Source organism: Talpa occidentalis, unplaced genomic scaffold, assembly GCF_014898055.3.
Source record: "Talpa occidentalis isolate TD23 unplaced genomic scaffold, MPIMG_talOcc4v2.1 talOcc4.6, whole genome shotgun sequence".
NCBI classification, from domain to species: domain Eukaryota; kingdom Metazoa; phylum Chordata; class Mammalia; order Eulipotyphla; family Talpidae; genus Talpa; species Talpa occidentalis.
In genome coordinates, this window is record NW_023604972.1 from 121,515,691 (window position 1) to 121,541,711 (window position 26,021).

The following is a 26,021-nucleotide window of genomic DNA, read 5'->3' on the forward strand; positions in this document are numbered from 1 at the left end:
TCACGATTTCCTGAATCCCAAATAGATCTGATTAGTTTCAGAAGTGAAAAAGCCATTTACATGCCTGTGGTCACATGCAGAAAGATACGGAGTGACAGTAGCAGGCAAGTTTCACTTTTTACTCTGTGTACTTCTATACTACTAGAAATTCATTATTAATAATTATGCACCTCTGTAATTTTTTTAAAAGAAAAAATCTAAATATTTAAAAAAGACTGTTCCCACAACTCCCAGACTCCTATTTATGTGTGATCTCCTTCCCATGCAGTTTCTCTACCCAATCCCCATCTCATTGTTTAAAGTCATTCTTCAGCAAATTCTGTGTCGAACTTTCCTTATACCTGATTGTAATAATCTGTCCAAAATTCAGGTCAAAGTTGTTAACTTGAGCGATGAAAATGGCAGCCAAAGCCTCATAGAGGGCAGTTCCGTCCATGTTAATGGTGGCCCCGACTGGGAGCACGAATCTCGTGATGCGTTTGTCCACACCATTGTTCTCTTCCAGGCACTTGAAGGTGATGGGCAGGGTGGCAGAACTGAGAACAGTAAAGTGGTGTGTCAGCAGACTGCGCCGATGGTTCAGACAGCGTCTGTGTGTTTGGTATTTCGGACAGGGCGTCCTTCCTCTCCCATGTTCTAATTTAAAGGGAACTAAGTCAGCACTTGCATAAACAGGGGAGCAGGGTTTGGAACAGTGTGGGACTCTCCCTGGGTCATTTGGCAGCTCTTCTGCTGCTGGGTTTCTCTGTGAAGCACTGCTTGTGATCACCCCCTCATCACAACAGCCAGGGAAGGGTCCCTCTACCATTGCTCCCTCGGGCAAATGTCAACTAGAAGAGGGAGACAACAGTGGGCCAAGAGCAGATAGCCCACCATTCCCAAATCCCAAATAGGTCTGACAAACATCACAAGTGACTAAGCCATTTCTAAGCCTGGATATTTAGCCTCCTTCCCCCAACCCAAGGGGAATACAGTAAACCTGCTGCTACTCTCAAGCTGAGGGTTCTGGTTCAAAGTCAAGGTTGAGTTGCACTTTCTTATAGGAGCAAACCACACATGTTTACACACCTGGAGGAGGTCCCGAGAGCTGTGATGAGTGCTTGCAGCAACCCTCCAATAAAAACCCAAGGGTTTTTCCGAGTTACCAAGAAGTACAGGAGGGGCAGGACAATGACGGCGTGAATGAGTAAGCCTACGATGACGGTGACTGTGTACATGGCAAGCTGCCCGCCTATAACGCCCATGTCTTCCATCTCCACAATCTTCCCTGCAATCAGGAAGAGGATGCCCAGAGGGGCGTACCTACATAGAAGCAACAGATGCACAATTGAAAGTCTGATTTTCCAAAATCAATAAGCACCTATAAACCAGAGACACACAGAATGGGTAGGGCAGGGAGAGGAAGGATTAGGGTCAAAATAAGGGGGGGGGGGTGCAATTGTATGGGGAATATAACCAAAATGAAAATGCATACATTGTGCAAAAATGAAAAATGATGTAAGAATTATATAAAATAAAATATTAAGAGAAAAAAGAAAGTCTGATTTCCAACAAGCTGTTCCACAGAATTACCAAGTGATAAGAAAGAGTGAGTTGATTTCTAAATGTTTTGTCCTGGATACTTTAGGATGCACAGAAGCTGTGAACCTCTGTCTTTTTAAATACAAATTTAAATATAAATATCACTGAATTAGGTTTCTCTCTTATTCAATTTCTGTAGGTTGCAGTTTTTTTCCCTCTTAAATCTGTGAAAAAAGGCAGATACGAAGATCTTGTGACCTACCTCTTTCTTCCTGGGTAACTCTTCTCTTACTACCCTACGGTTACTTTTCTGGTCTTTAGATGTCTCCAGCTGCCCTGCTATGTACCCCGAACTACCAGCATCCCCGGAACCAACATCCAGACTTTTGGGAGTACTTCCAACGTCCGAGCTTGATCTCTTAGTTCAAGTAAGGTGCAAATAATGCCATCGCAGAGTCTTACACTGAAGTCAGAGCTCTCAAAGGAGAGAATGGCCTTGCTATTTTTTTTTTCCATATTACACACCACTTATATTATGACTTAGTGTTCAAATCAACTTTTTAATTTAGATACTTACTTAAGGAAATTTCATGTCATAGTGCAAATGGAAAACTAGTACCACTTGCCATAAATAGGAAGTAACTATGAAATAAATTTCAGAGCTAGTAAAATGAATTGGGTGCATGTGTACACTATTACAATCAGATGATAGGAGTTCTAATTAAGTTGTGACTATCCATAGGAGGCTACTGTCTTTGGGATCTTTCTCCTGGAGGCTCAGACAGAATGAGCAAATGAGACACAGAGTGACTTGTATTTATTGAAACAACTCTGGTTGCTTCAAGGCCAGGCCACCTGGCTTTCAACTCTCTTTGTCTGACGTGTGCAGTAAATGACAACCAACCTCTCATTTCAAAAAGAGGCCAATCACCCTTAAGGAAAGGGTCTGCTGCAAACTGTGGAAACTTATTTCAAATTGAAAAATACAATGCTTCTTTTAAAAGTCCTTTAAAAACACAGGCCAGGAAATTATAAGAGTACCTGTTTTCAGAAATGTAATAACTCAATGTTGAATGTGCAAGCGAATGTACAGCTAGAAAAGCTACATGTGAGGTTCATTCAGCGGTCTTGAATGGGCTTCTTTCATAAAGGAGGTGAAAGGTGGAGGCATTTTAATAATACGAAGATAAATGTCCACTTTTAGCCCTGCCAGGATTTCAAAGGAGGGCCCCTAGGATTTCAACTGGGGGCTCCTGTGGAGACCACAGTCTGATAGGTCTTTGTGCCCAAGTTCATATCCATCTTGTACAAACTCCTGAAAAATGGATTTCTCTGTGCTTTAGTGGCTATGAAGACAAAGGATATTTTTAATCATGTTGTGAGTGCTTTTCTTAGAAATGGATGCTTTCCTGCCTCAGGTGCCAAGAAAGGATCTGGATTAAAAATATGGGGTAAACTAAAGGATAAAGGAAAAGCAACCCCAATCCAAGGGTTCTCTCCCTGCTGGGGAGAGTTTACTTTCCAAGGTTAATATTCCTGTTTGGATGCAGTCTTCTCCTTTGTCTTGTGTCTCAATTTTATTTGAAGGTAGTTTTGCAATAAGCTTTGACTTGGCATTCTAAAATACTTCCCTAGAGTGCTGGGGGCATGCAGAACAGCTATTTACATTTCTTTCTTTTAAGGGTTGGAATGGAGGAGAGGAGATGTAAATTTTTCTGATGCTCTAGGGGCCTCTCTGTTTACTTTTCCTTGTACTGGGAATTTTCTTCTCTTGGTGCTTTGTAGGGCTGTCTGCTTCTGGTCTTTCAGAACTCAGCAAAAAAAAAAAAAAAAAAAAAAATGCCATCCCCTCAGAGCCTTTCTGCACTATCCAAGGCAAATTTTACGTCTCCTTCACGGTCACTTTTTATCACATCACATTATACCACATAAAAGAAACTTGTCCTTTTATTTTATTTTCACAGCATCTGTGACTAAAACATAAGGTTGGTTGATTTGTTTCTTTATTTTCTGTCATCCTTAAAAGAATGTGGAATTCAGGGCATCCTTGTCTTGTTTTCTTCATTGTGATATACACAGGACCTGGCATCCTATGCTTGGCACATAGCAGACGGTCAATAAATGTGTTGAATAATTAAATAGATATCAAATGGAGAAATGCAATCCTGTCAACATGGGGGTAAAGGAGTTGATGCTTTTCAAAGACAAGGAAGCAAACTTAATAAGAAAGACTTGTATATCAGTTCAAGGTCATTACAGACCTAGAAAATCCTTGCTTTTCTTGTGCTTTCTAGAATGAGATCGTTGTAATTGGTCATCCTGCCTACTAGCATCTTCCTTGGTACAGAGCATAGTTTGATAATAAGCATCATGTATATGGCATATATAGCAAATGGAAATACATACCACATTATCACTGCTACCAATCTCATTATGGCTTCGTTAAGAGAATCAAAAAAGTCTCTTAGGGCTTGTCCCTGCTCCTTCATGTTTCCAATCACAAAGCCGAAGCACATGGAGAAGACGACTAGTCCTAAGGCATTGACCCCATTCACAGACCCCGCAACTGGCACCAACTCCTCTTTGATCCTTGTGAGTGTCTCCATGGCCTCGGATACATTGTTGATCACGGCACCCACTAGTGTTTCGTTGGGCTGGATGGGCACTTTAAAGCTTCTCTTCTCATAGTTGGTTTTGAACTTGAAAAGAAAAAGCACAACAGGGATTAAAGGTGACTTTTGCTTTCATATTTGTACTTTCCTGTAGTTCAGAATTTTTGTATTCAGAGAATAGCGTTATAGAAAGCTTCCTTCTCTCTCTTTCCTTCCTTCCATCCTCTCTTATTTTTCCTCCCTCCCTTCTTTCCTTCTATAATCTTCATCATCATCATGTATGTAATATATGTAATCTATAGTAAACTCTTACTACTTCCTCAGCACAGACAGAAACATGCAAATACATCACAAATCATGACAGGAAATCAATTTCTGGCCAAAGGTTTTGAACTATACATGCACATGTGCTTTGCTTTCTTATAAAACACATAAAATGACTATAGTGGACTTTAAAAAAATTATAAATCCAAATATTCACAATAATATCATGAGACATTCCTGACATTCTTTCCATCAATTCTTGAGAATAGGTGCTTGATTTTATGACAACCCACTTTTGAAGTCAATAGAGGTGTTTCTCTCCTTGTCAAGACATTGTATTTTCCCCATGGCTACTGCATAGATACCCCGGATCGAAGATTCCATCACAGTGCTGTGGCCATATGCAACAAGCTCTTCTCTTTATTATTGTAGTGAAAGCAGAATTCCTGGCCTTTATGATGATGGTAGCAAAGTATCAGAAAGAATAATAATGCAAAGATGTTGACTACATCTAGAGTCTAGGGGAGGAAAACACAGTTGTACATGAAGTGCGTAGTCACTTCTTTACTAAGAACAAATGGGAGATGTTCTTGTCCAAAGGAGAACCATTCTTTTCAAACAAAGACATGGGCATCTGTCCATACTGTACACACATCCCTGAACAGCCAGTGATGCTGCTCATAATTTCAAGTAACAAGGTAACTGGCCTCTCCTCATCTATTCCAGGCAACTCTCAAATCTTCTTATTACACTGGGGTGTTTATGTATGTTAATCTTTCCCTAGGGTAGCTTTCCAATACTGAGCAAGCTTTCTTATGCCTCCAACTCTTTTCCCTTAGCCTACACAGAAACTGCAGATTGTTTTGCATTTTTTAAAGATTTATTTATTTATACAAGAACTGGGGTACAGAGGCCCAGGAGGGTGAGAATTCACCAGAGACAGAGCAGGGAGCAGAACAAGCAGACAGACGGAATACACTGCTGAGGCGAGCAGCAGGCAAGACAGGAGAGGTCTGCCGTGCCCTGTGGGTTTCTTCCTCGTTGACTGGGAATCGAAGCCACACTGTAGAGGCTGTGGACAGATTCACAGCATGGCGTTCAACCCGCTGCACCACCGGGGAGGCCCTGGTTTGCATTTTGGCCTAAGACAAGTAGATGTGGGAAGATACACTTGCTTCCCTTTCAAAATCTTATAAATGCAATCCAAAACCAAACACAATAAATCTGCCTGAGTCAGCCCAGTGCTGCTAGAAATCAGCATTTTTAATGTTGCCCAATGCCAACTACTAACTGTGCCCAGGGTGCTGGGGATGACTGTTAACATTGAAAAGGCTTTATTATTTATGGTCACAGTTGTTTTTGACTAAAGAAAGCTAGATTTTGGCTTCTTAGGCTTTTTTAAAAGAAAGGACTCATAATTTTGCAGTGTATGCATGTATTCCTATTAAAAAGAATCAATACAATTTTTAAAAATGGGAAAAAAATCCAAAGGATAACTTATATGTGTAAAAATTGATCTTCCATGAGGTCAGGGTTTTGTTCTGTTTGCTTTAAAGATCCTAAACAGAAGGGTTTGGGAATTACAAGAAGGGGCTAAAGTGATACCATGTGGAGAAAAGTTTGGTAACCATTATCTAATTCAGAATGCCTAATTCTCTCTTTTTCAAAAATTGGGCAACAAAACACTTTTACTCAAGTAAAGTGAGAATAAACTTGACTAATTTGATTTTCTAGTAGTAAAATGTATTTGTACAAAAATAGTGTGAGCTAGGAGTTGTTTGGCAATGGAGTTAAAAGGAATCAGACTTCAATATAGCCTCCAGGTAGGTGTCCCATGACCCTGGATATCTCTATCTTGAAGCAGAATGTAGTAGTAGAAGAAAGAAAATAGAATTTGGAGTTAACACAATGGCTTTGACTTCTGGGGATGACATTTACTACTTGGGATATCTTGTGCCTGTTACATAACCCCCCTGAGTTATCATAGATGAGTCATTTCATCAGTGAAATAAAGAAGCAATACTCATCACATTTATGTGAGGACTAAATCTAACATTAGTGCTTGGCATATATCCAGGATTTAATAAATATGGTACCATTCATTTTTATATGATTTATCCTATTGTAGAATACCTAAGTTCAGTAGTAGACTACTAAAAAACAACCCACTGAATTTTAAAAAAATCAAACCCAGAAGTTTGAATAATTTCCCTAGTAATTAAAGCAAGTTATAAAACTACCTTATATCTGAGCTTGCTTGCTGGGTTTTTGTATTTGGAACACGGGGATGTGGAGAAGGAGGGAGTTTCTTGACTAGATTTCTGAACAGTGAGTACAGACTCAGTGAGCTATTTGCATGCACGGCATACAGTGTCTGGCCAAGTAATTAGCCTTGAAATATAAGGTAAGGCCCTCCCTTCCCCATCCCAATTTTCCAGAAAAACCTTGTGCTTCAATCTGGTTGACAAGAGAAATGTTTCTTACTGCAGAGAAATGGGAAAAATACAATTAAAAAGGGGGTACAGTTCTATTTGGAATTCTAAATTCCAAAAAGGAATTTCAATAGTAAATTAGTGGCTGTAGAATGTTTACCTGTTTAAAGCAGGCTTCCACCAGATTTGGAGGGAACATATTCCTGGAAAGAAAATAATAGTCACTTGAAAAATTTCTCAGATATTAAATGTGTACCTTAAATACTTTCTCCGGTAAAGATTACTTGAACATGGAAAAAAGAAAGATTTTGGTGGATTTTATGACTTGAAACGGGACATGTGGTCATCCCTAAGGGTAGCTCAGATTGTTCACATTTTTCAGGGAAGTCCCAAAGCCAACTCTTCTATTCTTTTATGAGACAGTGGGATTCTCTGACATTATATCATCAATACCTACACCCAAGGAGAATCAAAATGAGAATGGAAATGTCTTGTCATAAGCATTTTGGTTAATCAAGTATTATTCCATAGTGGGTATTTTGGTAGTGTGCCTAGGGACCAAATGTTCTGAATCAAAAGTCATGGTCAGCCTATGGAATTTGCTCTCCAAAAAGTCTTCCGAAGACCCTCTAGGGGATGCAGTATTAATGCTATTATAGGAGCGTTGGAACATCTTTGTTGACCTATGAGGAAATGACCCACAAAATTTGAATTTGAAGTCCATAACTTAAGAGTCTGTCACTTCTTCAGAGAAGTGTTTCAGTTTATGGAGGTGGGGGAGGGTATAAGGGACAAGTCTCTAATGGGGAAGACTCTAACTAACTGTGTGACCTTGACCAACTCATGGCACCTAGTTAGGTCTCAGTTGACCCATCTGTTAAAGAGGAGATTGGATTAAACTATCTTTAATGTTCTGAGATTGAAGACTGGGAGAAGGAGATATGACTTGGGCAGTTGTGGTGCCCAAGATTCCCATCTTTGTATGTTATCAAAGTCATGTTTTAAGGTTATAAACTCTTGTCCCTACCTACTGTCTAGACCACTTTGTTTCCTTTTCCTTCCCATTTCTCTTCTATGGGCCTGTATGTATAAATCCTGATGAAAATGTGCATTCAAGAGATTCCAGGATAAATGCGTTAGCTAAGTGATTGTGTGCAGACTGGGTAGTCATGTACTCATTACTGGGGCAAGGAGGAACAGAAACACATGGAGCTGTGATGGATCAGCCAGACAGAGAATTACAAGAACCCAATTTTTCAAGCAAAGAGTAGATACTATAAACAGAGAGAATATGCTTACACCCAATGATGTGAGCATAAAGTTCATGAAAAAATTGTGAAAAGTCTTAATGAACCAAATAAACTATGAACTAAATAAAACTATGAATCTGAATAAAATGATAGTTACCAGATGACAACTTGGCATGAAATAATTATAAAGGATGGCTTGTTATCATTGTGATGAACTTCTTGGGAAAGACTTTCAAGGGAGACTCTGTGGAGCTGGGTTTGCTCACATACAGATGGTACAAAGTCACCCATGGTGGGAAATGAGAAATTCAACTGGAGACCCTTTGTTCCCCAAATATCCCTTGAATCTAACAGACCCATTAAGATAGCATGTGAAAGCAAGCCTCTAGGAGAAGTTTCTTTTAGATGATGAAAGGGGATCTCTTTAGAATAAGTATCTAGGATTGGTAAACCAGTCACTTTGCATGTAAGTTCTAAAGAAAGGACAGTTGGGAGCTTCATAATGGAGGAATGCTAAGCAGAGAGGCCGTCTAGAGGCCTGTCCTGTGATATCTTCCATTTGCCCTTCTAGATCCAGTCTATCCTGCCCTTCTATCCTGCTCTGTACCCTAGGTGGCCAGTCCCTTGGACGGTAGCATGTGGATTCTTATGCCTTCTATGCCAGTGGGGTGTGCTGACAGATCACAGGGTAGTAGGAGAGAGTAGTGGATGCATATTTCTTTCAGCTCTACTTCATTGTGTTTAGATATTTTTTTCCCCCCAAATTGGAGCTTTAGCTCTTTTCCTGGGGGAAGTTTTTCAAGGCCACAGCTCCTTCCTTTCCCCCTCAGAGCCAGGAGTGTTCACAGAACTGCTTCCCATTGCTGTTAGTCCCCTCCCACCGGAGTCTTTCCCCTCCCTACACCTTTGCAAACCTTTTTTCAATGATTCTTTTGAATATGAATCTGCTTCCTGCCAGGCTCTGACTGGTGCAAGGGCAGGTATCAGAGAGCGAGCAGGAAGGGGCTAGGATCAAGCTTACTTTAAAGTTCTGTGTTAAGTTTGACTCTACTACCAAAGCTGTTTCAAGTGTTAGATAAGACCCATTTGTAACCAGTGTGTTGTTATACATGAAACAACATTCAAGAAACTATCCTGGAGTTTTTTAGTGCTCATCTGCCAAATTCTTTCTTCAGAAACAGTACAAAAAGAAACCCTGTGACAAGATCTCACTAGATGATCTCTAAAGTCCGTCTGGAAATAGATTGTGTATGATGGGAGATGATACAGCTTACATGTTTTAACTAAGAAGAGTCCAATAAACAGGCTCTATTTGAATAAAAGCTCATGGCAAAGAGTAAGAATTGAGAAAAATAGGTTAAGAATTATTAATATTCCAAGGTGAGCTGCCCAGTGGAGAGATGAACTGGGTGAGCAGAGTCTGAGTCCTAAACGCAGAACTTTCTGAGATGAGAAAATGGATCCTCCCTTTAATTTCTGCCAGAAAGAAGTGAAGATGTGACCTGCATGACATGCCTAGTAAGGCTGGTTCAGTTAGACACCTCTTCCAGGGTTTGATGAACTCCAAGTAAGAGGGACGGGCTTACAAGGACATACCTGATCAAATCCAGGAAAGCGTCTGCAGCTGTCACTTGTACAATTTTGCCTTCTCTGTACATGTTTTCCTTTGTGCCCTTCCCAGGATGGATGATGATGACAATGATTATGCCAATCACCACGGCAATGATGGTTGTAGTCATGTAATAGACTACAGCTCGCATTCCCATCTTCCCTGACGCCTTACTATCTAGGGCCGCCATTCCTGGTGAAGGCAAACAGAAGGAGAGTTTCAGGAATTCAGTCCAGGGAGTTCTCCAGTGGAAGGTCATGGGAATAGCATTTCCTTCTACACTCCCCTACCCTCATCCCACCTTGAAATGGGATTTTACACATGTTATTAGAACTTGGCACCGAATTTAATCAGGCTACCACAGACAGTGAAGAAGGAAAAGCCACAGAGTTGCTAGGCATTAGCTCTGCCAGCCAACATGTGAGATCATCCATTTTCTGCCCCAAGAGTTGATTCCATACAACTCTCTAATGATTTGAAAGGTCAATTAAATGCTTTCTTAGGTTATTACTAGTTAGGGAAGTTATGAGTGTGAATAGTGAGTTGTGTGAATGTTTGTGTGTGTCTGTGGGTATATGAAGAGATGTTTTAAAAAACTTCCAGCAGGACAAACCAAGCATACCTTAAGTTCAAGCCTTGTGATGACTCACACATTTATTGCCATTAAAGTCTTTTAGAAGAATTATTATTTTCTATATATATATGAGTCTTTTTTTTTTTGGTGTTTTACTGTAAAATTTATTATTCTGATTACCTAGTGATTTAGCTTCAGTTTGAATTTAAAGTAAACATTGGGTTTAAGGCCAAAGTTCTCAGATAGCTGCTCTGCTGATTCACTTCATCTCATCTAATACAATTTTTTAAAAAGGCAATAATTTTGGTGGGTGTCTTTTCACTTTTTGCACTCTACCTTCCTCTACCTTGTCCCATAGTCCTGGAGTACCTTGTCTGACACTAAGCATTGCTCTTCCTCTCATTTTCAGGATATCTTCAAAATCTACAAGGTGTTTTCCTAGGTGAGAAGGGAGGCAGGACTTGTAAGATTTTCTGAACTGCTCTGGCAAATGGAACACATCTTACTGCCTCTTGAGATGGGGAAAAAATTGAAAATGACACAAATCCTCTAAAAACTAAATTTTCTCTAATAATATGGACTCTTGACTTTCATTAGCTATTTCCTTACTTTTCTTCTTTCTCTGGCCCCATCCCATGAAAATATTATAATCCATCGTATAATCCAATTACAGTTAATCAGATTATTTTCTTTACTAAAGTTGTGTTTTTATAAATGAATTAAAAAGTTGCAATCTATTTCAGTGATCAGTGTCAGATGGTAGTAGTGGTTTAATATTTACATAGTGACTCTGTTCATACCAACATATTTAGAATAACGTAAAGCATTTTATTTTATTTTATTTTTTATCATCTTTTTCTTGCAGGTAATTATAATAAGACAATTTATCTGGATATAACAAGAGCTGAGATAATTTGAACTTGAGTTTCTTATTTATTTATTTATTTATTTAATTTTAACATTTATCAATTTTTTTTTCATTTTTTAGACAATATTTGTTTCCCCCCACCCCCTCAGATTGAGTCCCCATAGAATTTCCTTCCCCAAGGCATAAGGTAAAGTATTTAAAAAAAAGTGTCCATGGTTGCTAGACAGCCCTCTGAGTTTGCCCCCAGATCTTAATACAATGGTAATGAGGTGACATGGGAAATGAAGCTAGGGCCATCAATATATAATTTCATTTATATTTAAATCATCATTCATAATTTTCATAATATGCACTTACTTAGTACCTGATATATTCTTATTTTTAACCTAAGACAGATTAAAAAACAGTTAAGTAATCCTCTAAGGACTGGAACTTGAACCCAGATCATATGTAATTTAATTAAATGTATTTTTGCCCCTGAGAAAACCAATTACTGTCCCCACAAAGGAGGCCAGTTTTGGCTTTGGACCCAAGAACTTATCTTCTTTTATTCTTGCCCACTTTCTTGAAATCCAGGCTTAAGTATCCCTTTATAGGGAAGGCACTACATCAACATTTACCAACATTAAAAATGAGCTAATCTGTTCTCAAAGTGTTTTGAGAATTTTCATTTTCATTTTCAGGTCAGAATCACATCTCAAAATATCTTGGCTTCCCTTCGCTTGAAAGGATTTTTCTCAGAAGGGACTCTCCTTCCCATCATTGCCTGAGCTTGACCCCACTGAAGCCTGTGATTCCTCAGCTGGGGAGCAGTGTGGGCACAATAGGCCGGATATCTCTGCTAGGGGTACCAGGCAGCAGTATTTTCTTCCTCTGAGATGCTTTCTTTCCCTCTTGCCTTCTATTCTGTGGGGCTGTTCCGGTCTCACGCCAACACTTCTCTGACGTTGCTGCCCACTATTCCCGACCTATGGCTATTCAGAGAGAGCACTAAGTGGTCAAGGCAGAGCTCTAGAAACCAAATTGGCAAACAAAGGAGGAGGCTTAAATTTCCCTCCCCTGGATCGTGGGAGGAGAAATGGGGGAAATTATCCCTGAATCTGCAGCTATGGGGCTATCAAGCACAGGAAATGAAGTTCATATATATATATTTTTAATTAGAAAAATGAAAACCAATATGAAAGTATTTTCTCCATAGGTTCTAATTTGGATGTAGCCGAGGACAACCATTCAGGAATTTTTTAGCAATGATTTCCAAATGGAGAATTAATAATCAATTAAGAGGCCTGACCAACCTCTGCATATTCACCCTTTTCCCTTGAAATCAAATAAAGCAACAGCTGCTATTGTTTCAGCCGAGGAAAGAGTATATGTGAGTATTTTCCTTAACCAATTCTTCATGCAGGTCCTTCCCTTAAAGGGGCCTGGGGTCCCACACAGCTCTACGTTATCTGCTATGGGTACTGCAGCATCCACTTCCTTCTAGTCTGACCACTCCCCTGTGCTCTGAGACAAGCTTGAAAAACTAAAGGGACCACTAGGGACAAGCCCACACACTGTCATCACGGCAGCCACAGGGTGCGTGTAGATAATCTGCACACATAGGGCCTCAAAAAGAATGACTTGAAACTAGAGGAGCCAGGAAAATGGAGAGAGAGTTCTGGAAGACAAAATCCAAAATGAACAGGCTGTCCTTCTTCCTCTCCCTCATCCAAATTCTGTGACCACCTTTCCTCAACCTCATGGAGCTTGTGAAATAAAGCTCCATATCAGAGACAACACACGAGTCTGGGGGCAAGGGTGAAGTACAAAATCACTTAGTAGGAAATGGAGCTTTGGCAGGAAGTGCTCTAAATGTTGGGGAAAGTAAGAGTTTGCATTAAGCCTTGTCACTTTAAAATATATAGAAGAAACTGTGAGGAAAACAAAAATAAAAAAATAAAGAAATGAGATGACATCAAACTAAAAGCTTTCTGACAGTGAAAGAAATCACCACAAAAACAAAAAGGTCACCTAACGACTGGAAAAGAAGATACTTGAATACCACATGTCCGACAAGGGGCTAATATTCAAAAAATATAAAGAACTCATACAAGTCAAGAACAAAAAAGCAAAATAACTCAGTCAAAAAATGGGCAAAAGACCAGAATAGACACTTCTCCAAAGAAGACATACAGATGGCCAATATGCACATGGGAAAATGCTCAACTTCACTTATTATTAGGAAATACAAATCAAACCCACAGTGACCCATGTCAAAAGACTGGATACAACAAGTGCTGGCGAAGGTGTGGAGAAAAAGGAACTTTTGTACACTGTTGTTGGGAATGTAAATTGTGGCAACTTCTATGAAAATGACATGGAGATTCCTTAAAAAATTAAAATAGAGCCACCATATGATCTAGTAGTAACACTCCTAAGTATTTATCTGAAAGACATGAAAAGACTAATCCAAAAAGATATAAGCTTCCCTATGTTAACAGCATTAGTCACAATAGTCAAGACATGGAAACAATCTAAATATCCATTGGCAGACAGATGGATAAAAAAAATTGTGGTATATATACTCAGTGGAATCCTTCTCAGTTACTAAAAGTAATGAAATTTTGCTTTTACAACAACATGTATGAAACTTGAGGTGATGATGCTAAGCAAAATAAGTCAAAAAGTAAGAGACCAAATAGATTCTCTCATATGTGGACTATAAATCACCAAAATAAGAAAACTAATAAAGCACAACAAAAATGACTCTTAGGCTCTGTAAAATACAGACAGGAAGGGGAAGGGAAGTCAGAGGAAAGGTAGAGGAGTCACTCTGGAAGTGGAAGTGGCTCTAGAATTTTGGGAGTCAGGGGAGGTAAGGTGAGGTTTATACCCAAATAGAGGTATGAAGATGTACTCCTGAAAATTAGATAGTACTGTAAATCAATAAAATATTATCAAAAAATTTTTAAATGTGCTTCAATTATCTGGGTAGTTTCGATAGTAATCACTATGAAGAAACATGAAAGGAAGAGAGTTTTTTGATGCAAATGAGTAAATATGCATTTACCTCTATGAAAACTGTCATTTGATAATTCGTTTAGTGCAATAAAAATGTACTAAATTAATGGGGTTTTGGGGGAGTGATAAGGAGGAGGTTTTTTACAGATATGTATGTGGAACTTTGTAAGTGTGTATTATAAACTAGATTTCTTTGGTATAATATTTGGGATGATTTCTTGTTTAAATGAAATATGGATTCAGCCAAGTTTTAAAGCATAACATATAAATAATGTCACATTCCCAAAGTTCTATTACTTGTATGAATTTTTTCCTTCCATTCACTAAAAACCTATGTCTTATATATTAATGTGTCTCAGTATACTCCCCCCCAACTTCCTGTCTCTGGTTTTGAAACATGAAATCTAAAGAAGAAATTTTCTGTTATGAATTGTCTTTCTGCTCATGGCCCCAGGGTCTCGTTCATCCAGGGCCACTGGACCATGTCCGGGAGGAATAGGAGAGGAGAGAGGGCAACTGCTTATTTGAGAATATTGTTCTGTTTCATTTTATTTTATTTTATTTTATTTTATTTTATTTTATTTTATTTTAGATGTGCTCCTTATTCACAATGGGCTTCTCAAACTCTCATCTAATGAAAGGTTTCTATTCTCAGCTTTTCTAGAATTTCAAGATGGGCAATTTTGCAGTAAGAAAATCAAGGGTGATCTCTAACATATACAGTATTCATTTGCACTCCGAAGTGATGATTTTTTTAAAGAAAGTTAAACTTTTTTTTATGTTTTCATTATTTTTTTAATATAATTTTTTTTTATTTTTATATTCCCCATACAATTGCGACCCCCTTATTTTGACCCCAATCCCTCCCCTCCCCGCCCCCAACCCCCCATAGAGTGTCTCTGGTTCATAGTTGTTTGTTGATTTTGATTTTTACTTTCTTATAATTATTCTTTTTTCTGGTCCCTTATTTAAGTTTTCTAGATTCCTGCTATGAGTGAGACCATCCGGTATTTTTCTTTTTCTAAGAAAGTTAAACTTCAATAATACATTATATTGCACATTTGCAGACTGAAAAATGGGCTCCTGTGTCCTAAACCAGCTGCCCACTGCTGGAAAATGACACATTTATAACCCTCCAAAAGGAGAGTGAGCAAGAGAGTCAAAGGTCTTAGGGGAAAGGGAGTGAGGAGGTGGGAAGCCAGCATGAAACAAACCACTTTTCACTGAAATATTTTCTTCCTGCCCCTTTATAGACTAGATTGTAGAGAAAGCAAAGTTCTGGATTAGAATGCCAGTAGTTAAAAGTTAGGTAAGAAGCTGTTGGTAATGACTGCAGTACAATTTTGAATCACAATTAGTAACAGGTTATAGCCTCAGAACTTAATTTAAAAGATAAAATTCAAACTGCTTAAGACCAACTTTAGGCACTGCAGAGGCACAGTCTTTTTTTTAAAATGCTGATCCAGTGACTGAGAGATCAGTCTCTGAGGTTAGAATATCTAGGTTCCATCTAATCTGTGTAGTCTCTCTAAAGTCTCGATTTCCTCATCTGTAGAATGGGAATAACAAAAGTCCTCTCAAAGAGTTTTCATTGACATTAAAAGGGCTTCTATATAGAGAGTACTTCGAGGCAAGCATTCAGCAAATGTCAGCTGTTTTATTATTAATTAGGCAGATAAATGATGAACTACTCATAAGTATTATTTAACCTCTCTAATCCTATATTTCACCTAGACAAGAAACTAATAATATCTATATTATAAGCTTAGAGAAAACTTACATAAAGAATCTGTGCAAATGCTAGCTATGATTATTTTACGTGTCCATTAGAATTTTAGTGCAAATTGAGCTTAACCATCTGTTTAATTATTCACTGATGTAGCTCTTCACATCTAGAACAGTGCCTGTACAGATACCAAAATTTTGTTGAAGAATCATTCTTATAACTGCTGCTGCTGTTATAATGGGAAAACACACACACACACACTTACACGCATATTTATTTGATTAAGTTACTGTATGAATTATGAATACTAAAGTTGCTTTTGTTTAAAATATAGTGAACAAAGTGGAAGGTTAGAGGTGGGGATGCTTTAGGAGCCATGATTGTCCATGGAGTCAAAAATCCACACATAACTTATAATTGCTTTTATATGTGGTTTCTTCATCCAGATGAAGAGTCAACCACTGACATCCATGGTTTATTGAATTGGTGAATGCCGAACCAAAGACAGAGAAAAATCAACATGTAAGTGAACCTGAACACTATGTTCGGTGATCAACTGTGCTCTAAAATACTAACTCACTGATTTTGATTAATCTCTCAATTAATCCAAAATAGTGAAGTTCATTCTAATTTGAAGAATGAAAGACACACCTGGTAGGGAAACAGTGACCCAGCAGTACCTGGAGCTGCATGTCCAGAGCTAGGAGGGGAGGTGCCCCTGTCTGGTCAGAAAGGGCGGGAGGCTGGACTATCTGCCACTCACTGCCAGGGGTATCTCTCCCTCTTGCATATCATTTACTCTCTCTTCCCCATTCCTATATTATTTTCCCTCATTTGTTAACATGATTCACTTTTGCAGGTAATCCTATATATGTAATTGCCAAAGTTGTATTGACACATGCTAACAGGAGAATGAGGTTATAAATGAAAAAACAATCATGGATAAGGGAATAGAAGGAGGGGGTCTAAAAAGTGCTTATGATGCAAGTCATATTTAATGGGCCATAACTGGTATTTTTGTCCTTTTAATAACAGAATAGAATAGAAAACAGTATATTGCATGTGTCAAAGTATTGTTTTGTAAAACTTTTCAAGGGGTGTGTGTGTGTGTGTGTGTGTGTGCGTTTGGGCAGGTCATAATGTAAACACATTTGTACACACATTGTAGTTTCTAGTAAAAAAAATTGTGCGTGTGTATGAAAATACTGGTCTATATCTCCATTCATTTAATAGTAGAGGGTTTTAAAAGGAACCATGAGTTATGGTCTTTCCTTCTTGTCATCTTCCCTGACCTTGGGCTGGCCACCGTATCTGAGAACTTATTTTATCTCACTGGTGGAGACCAAGCAAATAAGGGTGTGGGTCTCCGGTAACTGGTCGATGCATAGGAACAGAAATTATGGACACTGTAACATTTAGAAACCTTTAGAAAAGTTTCACTGCATGGAATTTTGAGTCAAGAAGGTGATTCTGAGTATAGAGAGTTAAGCCCTTCCTACAAAGAGCCGAGGATTTTTTTTTTGTGTGTGGAATTTACAGTCAATTAAATCACATGCATTTTCACAAAGGTTTCACCCTTGCTAAAGTTCTACCCCATTATGGCTGTTAATAATATCAGCCTACCTCTAATATCATGAAACTTGACATTTCATTCACCTATAATACTACTTAGTTTTATGATGTTATATAGCATGAGAATGACAAAGAAGCTTCCTTACAAACTTACAGCTTGTGATGGCATATAATTGTCAGGCAAATTGATTTTTTAATTTGACCCGTAAAACTTGACAACAAGTTTTTTTCTCTGAGTTCTAGTGTTCACTAGAAAAAGGAATGGTGAAAAGGCAAAAGGGTAACATTCTCTTTTAAAAGACTGATAAATAGAAAAATCAGTAGAACAGACAATATTATTCATGGAAGAAAAATTCACATAAATCACCGTATAGCTTCAGTCTGATAGGATGAAGCAGACAATCCTTTTCCTTAGCAATAATCATCTTTTGTAATGAACTTTCATATAGACACGTAATAAGAGGGAACTGAGGCCTAGCTTTGACTGCTGCTACCTCTAATATCAAAGACCTTCCAGTCCCCCCCCACCTTCACCTCAGGGTGGAAGGTAGAGATGACCTCTCCTGGGTAACCAGTGTGTGAGGCCCTCTGTGTGCTTGAGCTCTGCTTTTCTCTACACTTGTCTCGACCATCTGGCAGCCTGTCATTACAGCCTGACAATAGCTTGGCCATCACTCGGTCCACCAGAGCTCCCACCACAGGGACTTGCTGGCTCCTGGGAAACTCAGAAGGGCCAGCTCTGTCACTCCCTTCTCATAGGCCCATAGCTGCGGGTGAAGGCCCACTGAGAGGTGATTTAGATACCCAGTTACCCTTCACATTAGCCCAACCTTCGCTCACGGTATTGGAATGTGCTGCACAATATGCTTTTTTGAAGAGGAACCAGGGAGTAATTCATCTTCTTTATGTGTGCTAAGCAGAGCAAGAGGGAGAGGCGAGCAGCGAGACCCATGATGAGCTGGAGAGTAGTGATTAGTAACAGCTGACAGCCTCAGACCAAGACCCTTTCTTTGATTACCACATTGTAACAGCCGAGCACAAAGGAATGACTGTCCTCTCGCCAAGATTTAGAAACCCAGGACCGCAGAAAATAGCAGCTGAAAGAAAAAGTGTAGCAGTGGGTCTACAGGCCAGTGGGATAATTTCTTGGTTATACCTGTACAGCCCAGCTTTGAAAGAACCTCTGTCATGTGGGAAGAAATGCCAACACGGGGCGGGCCATCACTCCCAACCATCGGGAGATCGGATGTGAATGGGGAAGTAGGTGACTTCACTCTGGGTAGAAAGCGTGCAGAGAGCAGCAAAATTGCTTTGGTTTAATGAGAGGAAGTTCTTTGAGGGCCAGAATTCCAGCCCCTTCTACTTCTCTCCCCCAAAGAATCATGATTTACAACCAACCACTAGATGAATAATTTGTGATTTTTGAAAAAGCCACTCTTTACATTAGATTGTGTTGCTTTGGAAAAGACCTTTGTGTTCTGGGTCCCACACTACTTTCTTAGGGAGAGGATGGTCCAGGCGGCGCATTTCCTAGCTGGCAGAAACCTGAAAGGGACCCAACTCTACAACTGCGCCAGACTTGTCCAGAGTTAATCAAAGGGTGTCTCAAGTTGACTGCAGAACATGTCACACTCAAGGGGTGCCCTTTCTTTCCATGGAAGGCCTGTCCCTCACAGAAGAAAAGGAACTGAAAGCCTCATAGAAATTGAAAGCAACATATGGACATGAAAACCAATTCAACCCAACCCTGATTCCTAAAAGAGCAGTTGGAGCAGGAGATTGACTCCAGGCCTTGTAATGAGGCTGGGAAACAGTAGATATTCCTGGGGCCAGTCACACAAACTGTGTGACTCCATGTCCATCTCCCTGCCCCATTTATTGGCATCAAAAGATTCTGGAACCATAATTCAACCTGAGAAATCTGAGATGGATTGAGGTTATGCTTGTTGATTGTGACGGAAACGAAAATGTTTTTAAGAGATAGATGTCTTATTAAAAAAGAAATAACTGAGATTGCAATGTGTTTACTTCATCTCTTTTCTAAATAAAATCCAGAGATGGAGAACATAATACATTCCATGAAAGAATATATTTTAAAAACTTAAGTCACATTTTGGTCAGTTAAAGAAAGTGTGTGAGATTAAGGCTTGGGGGACAGAACTGGGGTTGAAGAAAGGAGGAAGAGGAGATTGCAAAGATAAGAGTTGAGGGTATGAAAGATGGGGGGAGAGAGAGAAAAGAGAGGAGAAGAGAGAGAAAGGAGGCTAAAATGCAGAGAAATTTGGAATGGAGAAAAAACTCAGTAGGTACTTTTATCTCAGTCAACATATTTCTTGGGCCATTGCCAATGTAGCCCCTTTTGGTTCTGATTAGTTTTCTCAGCATTTAAAAGTTCATCAATTGTTCTTATCTAATCTATAAAGGAATAGTCGCACCCAGGGAGTGGGAGATTATGCTCCCAGTTACCTGGGCCAAACAATCAAGCAGTATCACCAAAGTGAAAAGCTCTGGAATCAGTTGGCTGCCCTCATCTCTCTGCCTTACATGGAGCAAGAGAAAATTTTCTCATTGGAACAGGAAAAGCTGCATTTTTTTGCCCCCAGGGCCAAGGGCGTCAATGGAATTGAGTTATTCCTCATATATTCCACAAGTTGTGGTGAAACACATTACTGGCTTTTTTCTTTTACAGAAGGGAGTGGTTTCTGCATATTCTGCTTTAATTATTTAAAATCCATGCACCTACTTTCTAGGTGCTTTTCAGTTTCAGATTTTGACGTTTTTTCCCCCCAGAGGATATTTAGGAACTCCCCACAACTCTCTTTGGAGAACTGCTCCCCAAACTTGACTTATTCTGAATAGACTCAGGGATATAGGAGAATGTCAAAGAAAGGATGTCGAAATGATGTTTGATTAATTTGAGACTGATGTTGCATGAATTAGATTGGTAAAATTATTTTTAATCCTGAATTTCGGGATCAGGTAGGGAAAGATGCAATTACGAATAACCAGCATTTGGAAGAAACAGAAGTGAGGGAGCAATACACACATTTGAGTAAAATATGGTTACCATTTATTATTGGACTATCGCCGCTCATTGTCATTGCTTCACTGTATACACACGCATCATCCCTTTTTACACTTGTATATGGCTCCTTTCAAAATTGAACTTAAACAGATTTCTGTTAGCATTCCCCATTAGGTGAATCAATGCAAATCAACAATTGATACAAGTCCAATGAAAAGAATATTTTGCAAAGACTCTATAGGGCCATAGATGAAAGGATTGTTGTTGCCAATAAATGGCAACAATAAATGGTGAGATGGGGTGGAGAGTGAGAACACTGAGGACATTGTTGTTAAAGGGGAATATGGGATAAAGAAAAAAAGTACTGATTTCAGATGAAGATTCTAATGGCTCTGAGTGCCCCATCACAAATAATGGAAAGAGTTGGAAGGTGGTAACATCACATTAAGGGTAACTTGCTTCTTTTAAAAGTAGTCACTTTTATTAACTGCTTCTACGATTAAAAATTTTTGCTTGCTCATGGATTCATTCAAATTTTATTAAGGACTTTCTCAATGCTTTGGCCAAAGGCATGATTGTTAGGGCTCTGATGTATTTATTATAAATAAAAAATTAAAAAGAATATATTATTGTGAAATTGCCCGGAGCAAATAAAACATAAAATTATGCAGCAGAGTGATTTGGAGTGAAATTCGGAGGAAAACAGGGAAATCTATTGGTACATATTGGAAGGAAATGGTTGTAATAAACTCTGAAGTTTGCTTGGTTTGAAGCCCGGTTTTCGCCCTGTTAGCTTGAGACTGGTCAAAATCCACGACCTCTCAGTGTTTCAGTAAATGAGGGGTAATAATAGTATTTACTTCATCAGTTGCTCTGATGATTAAACTAGCTCAACATGTGATACCTTAGAACAATATCTGGCATATATGAGCTAGCTAAATGTGGTTAGGAAACACAGAGATTAAGTCACTTGCTCAGAAACCCAAGGCTAGTCAGTGACATTTCTGGAATCTGACTCAAGTCTCTCCACTTCCCGAACCACTGTTTAATCCTTTCACCTACGGCCCTATAGAGTCTTTGCAAAATAGTCTTTTCATTGGACTTGTATCAATTGTTGATTTGCACTTGATTCACCTAATGGGGAATGCTAACAGAAATCTGTTTAAGTTCAATTTTGAAAGGCGCCATATATAAGTGTAAAAAGGGATGATGCGTGTGTATACAGTGAAGCAATGACAATGAGCGGCGATAGTCCAAGCACTGGCCCACCCACACTCAAGGTAGTTTGACATCCCTTTGATCTGGACAGTCAATATGCTGGCTTTATTCAGAAGGTGTTATGTTTCATGGGTATCCTAAATCAAAGAACAAGGAAAACTCAAGAATGGGTAATCGCACATTGCAGAGGCCTTGGGTGATTCTTAGAACCCCTGGGTCTTCTGGTGACCCTGCAGCATCCCCACTCCCATGCCCATTCCCTTTAGAGTGTCAGTCATCAAAACTTCTCTGAGCCCATTCGAGATGGTGTTCACCATCTTCATTGTTGGGTAGCTTTGATTTTTAAAAAACAGTGCTGAGAAAATATTGAAATCTGGTTCCTTATAACCTTTTGGATAAATTTTTTTTATTTTATATTCCCCATACAATTGCAACACCGATTTTGACCCTAATCCCTCCGCCCCCCACTCCCCCCACAAAGAGTGTCTCTGGTTCATAGTTGTTTGTTGATTTTGATTTTTTTCTTTCTTATAGTTAATCTTTTTTCCTGGTCCATATTTAGGTTTTCTAGATCTTTTGGATAAATTTTTGCCACTGGAGGAAGCCTGAGCAAGTTTGGTGCACATTTATCAGAGGTAATTTCCACCCCCCAGACTAAATACACCTCATTTGTCCAACTGATTCATATATATCACTAACGTAATCCCTCCTGCTGCCTCATGACCTTTTAAAGTTTCTTTTCCTTCCCAGGTCTGCTCTGCTTTTCCGTGAGAGTGCCTTAAAGTTTCCTGTCTCTGCTTCTTTGCTTTTAAGACTTCCTCTGCTCTCATCTTCCTTTCCTCTAGAAATAAACGACTACCACTAGTCCAGCTCCCAGGTTCCCACAGCATTTTGTTTGTGTTGCTTGGCTTCATAGCTTGCTTTGTTTATAGTCCTTGTGTACCTATAAGGCTCTCTATTGGAATTTTCAAGTCTTTGAGGCTAAAGATAGGCAATGTTCCTCATAATTCTATTCCCCACACCTGGTACATATTGCTTTCTCCAAACAGGGTCTAATAGATGTGCCTTAGATTGGATTCAACACCCTCTTAGCTACTCTGCTTTGTCAGAGTTGCTCCAGCACCTGAAGGTGCTCAGGACCAAGGAAATTTCTTTGGAGGCAGTGTGACCAATGCAGAGCACAGTGAACTATTAATAATCCCAAGGAGGAAGCACACGACCATATTCATTCTTTGTTAGCCACCACATCCTACTGTTGGTTCATATTAAGTTTTTGGTCACATGAACTGTTGCCAAGCTCGGTTGCTCCTTGTCCTATAATTGCACAACTGCCTTTTGAATCTAAAAGCAGAAATGTACATTTATCCCCTGCTTAACTTCATCTTGCTGGTTTCCTTCCAGCATTGCAGCCTATTGAAGGGATTCTGAATAGTGATCATCAACATATGTGGTGGAAACCATTCTTTTTGAGCTTATGTCATCTGAATACACAAAGTGGATGCCCTATAAGCCTTTAAAATACAAAAGTATGAAACAGGACAGGACTTTTTAAAATGTGCACCAGTATACTTTGCTTTACCAGGTGCCTTTCCAGGCTGACGTGGTACCTTAAACATTCTAGGTTTTTTAGATCGAACACACTTCAGCTAGTTTTAAAACCACTTCACTGTTTTATTAGATCCTATTTTACTGTCAAAAATACCATGGAAGAATAAAATAATTTCCAAATAACTGGAACAAATTGTATCAGGAATTCCACAACCAGATGTTATAGGAAGGGAATATTTTTGGAATACAAAGATTGCTTGCAGTATATGGAGTTTTGTGATAATGAAATAAGCTCTATTTTGTGATTTTAGGTAATTAGTCTTTTCCTAAAAGAATCAGTAGTATCAATCTAGAAAAGTCTATGCTGATAAGTACCCTATCAAATAGGAATGTATTATCATTTGGGTAGAGATGTAAGCACATCAATGATGAATACAAGTATAAGTTATTCATCTGCAAAAGATAGACCATAATGATTACTTTTCACTTTAGGAAAGTTCATTAGGTGATTCTGTGACAAAATTTTTGGATGTGCTATCTTGCTCATTAAAAAGTTTTGAAATGCCTTTATTTTGTCTTCACTTTTACTCCCCCCACAATAACATATCAGCTTGTGATTTCCCAAGCATAGTCCTTCAGTTATAAATATGACTTGTTTATTGCTACAAGCCCAGTGGTTATTACAGTAGGAACTCAATAGCTATTGTCAATGAATCACAAAATCTGCAGATGCAGAAGGTGAGAATAGACAACTGTACTCAGCTCAAACATCGATGAGTTATTTAAGTAACATGTACTATAACAGGAGCTCATTACTGCAACTAGCGCTGGGATATAAATGTACAAACAGGAGTACCTATTTGAGTAGTTGGTTGAATAGGCAATTCATATTCTCACCCCAAAATCAAATGTTCAGTCACATGTGACACATATAAGTTAAGTGCACAAGAGTGGGAAAGTTGTGGGAAATAACTAGCTCATGTGAAGAAAAGACTTTATCATAGGCAATTAAATTAGAGCAACAAACCCATATTAGCGGGCCTCCCCGGTGGCGCAGCGGTTGAGCGCTGGGTTGCGAAGCTGCCCGCGGCCTCTGCGGCGCCGGTTCGATCCCCGGCTGCTCCCCAGCCACCGGAGGAGGGTCCCACATGGTGCGCAGACCTCTCCTGCCGCCTGCTGCTCCCCTCAGCAGTGTACTTCGGTCCTTCTGCCTGCTCTGCTCTCTGCTCTGGCTCTGGTGAATTCTCTCACCCTCCCGCGCTTCTGACTGTACCCAGTGCTTGTATAAATAAATAAATAAATATTAAAAAAAAAAAAAAACCATATTAGCATTGAAAGTGACTTAGTCCAAACCTGGAATCACACAATAGTAGGGATTGCACAGTACTACCTAGAGGGGCCTCTAGTGAAAAGGCAAATGCTGTGAGTTTGAACAGCATCTGTGAGTTTGAACAGCATTCAAAGGCAGATGCTGTGAGTTTGAACCCAGGCTAATCCATCTGGGAGATCTTCCAGGGAGATCTTGGGAGCTGTGTACATTCTCTGAGATCCAGTTTCTACAAAATGGAGACAATAGCCACAAACTAGAAGAAGGGATAATAACTATTTGTATTCAATGCCCAACATGTCTTTCATTTTCAGTAACTACAAGTAATTATTATGGCAAATTAAAAAATGTCACTGACTAATCAAAAAATAAATCTGTAATCAAGAAAATCACCGTTAAATAGAGGTACTGCACAAGATGAGAGAATCAAATGCTATCCAAAAATTAACAAAGATGTAAGAAAATAAATAAATGAAACATTAAAAAAAAAGATCGCTTTACAGGGAAGAGAAAAACAGAAAACACAATCTAACGGCAATGCCATTTTCTCAAACATTTTCAGCTTCAGATGTAAAATCACATAATATTTGCTAATTATTGAGGAATTACCATGTGCCAGTTTTCCTAGTCTAAGTAAACCATGTAACATTGTCTCTAATTTGCATAATCTTAATGTTATTAAGATCTGATTATAGAAAGCATAATTCTACAGGGACTCTGCAAACACTCCCAGAAACTAACTTTGTTATCAAAAAGCCAAAATCAAATGCTTAAAACTAAGACTAAGTCATGGCTGAGGAGCTCTAAGTTTGGAGAGTGAGGCCAAGAAACCAAGAGGTCGAAAGGTATACAAAGTGACACTACTAGTTAGCAATGAGGCTAGGACAGAATGAAAGATTTCACCATGGCTTTTTGTTAATGCAAAGCAGTTTACAGCTTTGCTCTCGCACACCAACTCAAGACTGGTTAAGTTTACAACAAAAGAAGTTTTCCAAATCTGGAAAGGTCATGTGCTTTCTTGGTCTATGGGTATTTTCTTTTATTCTAACATAGAAACTGGAGTGACTTCAACAGTTTACTCAAGGTCACCCACAAGCAGTTTTCTCATTCTGAAATGGGCAAGCCACAATGAGCATGACTTAGGAGGCATCAAATCAGCTGAAAGGAGTTGAATTGTTGAGTAGACAATTCATATTATAAGTTAGACAATTCACATATAAGTTAAGTGCACAAGAGTGGGAAAATTGTGGGAAATAATTAGCTCATGTGAAGAAAAGACTTTATCATAGGCAGTTAAGGTAACCAGCAACATGATCTTTGAAACTGGCTACCAGATAGTGACAAGACCAAAGCATGGTCAGTGAGAATCCCATCAGGGGATCTTGGCCAACGCTGAGGAAATGATCCTCTCTGGGCAGACCCTCAAGGCACTGGCAAGAGGAGCTTTATATTGGCTACTCTCCAGCAAGGAC

At 39.1% G+C, this 26,021-nt stretch overlaps 1 protein-coding gene and 1 long non-coding RNA gene across 3 annotated transcripts in view; one reads left to right on the forward strand and one right to left on the reverse strand.

Moving 5' to 3' along the window:
• Positions 1-26,021, forward strand: part of LOC119260186 (uncharacterized) — a 119,197-nt gene that overhangs the window by 74,073 nt on the left and 19,103 nt on the right. The gene's annotated exons all lie outside the window — the stretch shown is intronic.
• The window catches only part of SLC1A3 (solute carrier family 1 member 3), an 80,582-nt gene that overhangs the window by 7,863 nt on the left and 46,698 nt on the right, over positions 1-26,021 (reverse strand). For both annotated transcript variants that reach the window (XM_037529069.2, XM_054687939.1), the window contains 5 exons: positions 9,676-9,880; positions 6,990-7,032; positions 3,928-4,220; positions 1,069-1,302; positions 342-536 (listed from right to left, as the gene is read on the reverse strand). In XM_037529069.2, the coding sequence (XP_037384966.1) occupies positions 342-536; positions 1,069-1,302; positions 3,928-4,220; positions 6,990-7,032; positions 9,676-9,880 (970 nt within the window). The remainder of the gene's footprint in view (positions 1-341; positions 537-1,068; positions 1,303-3,927; positions 4,221-6,989; positions 7,033-9,675; positions 9,881-26,021) is intronic.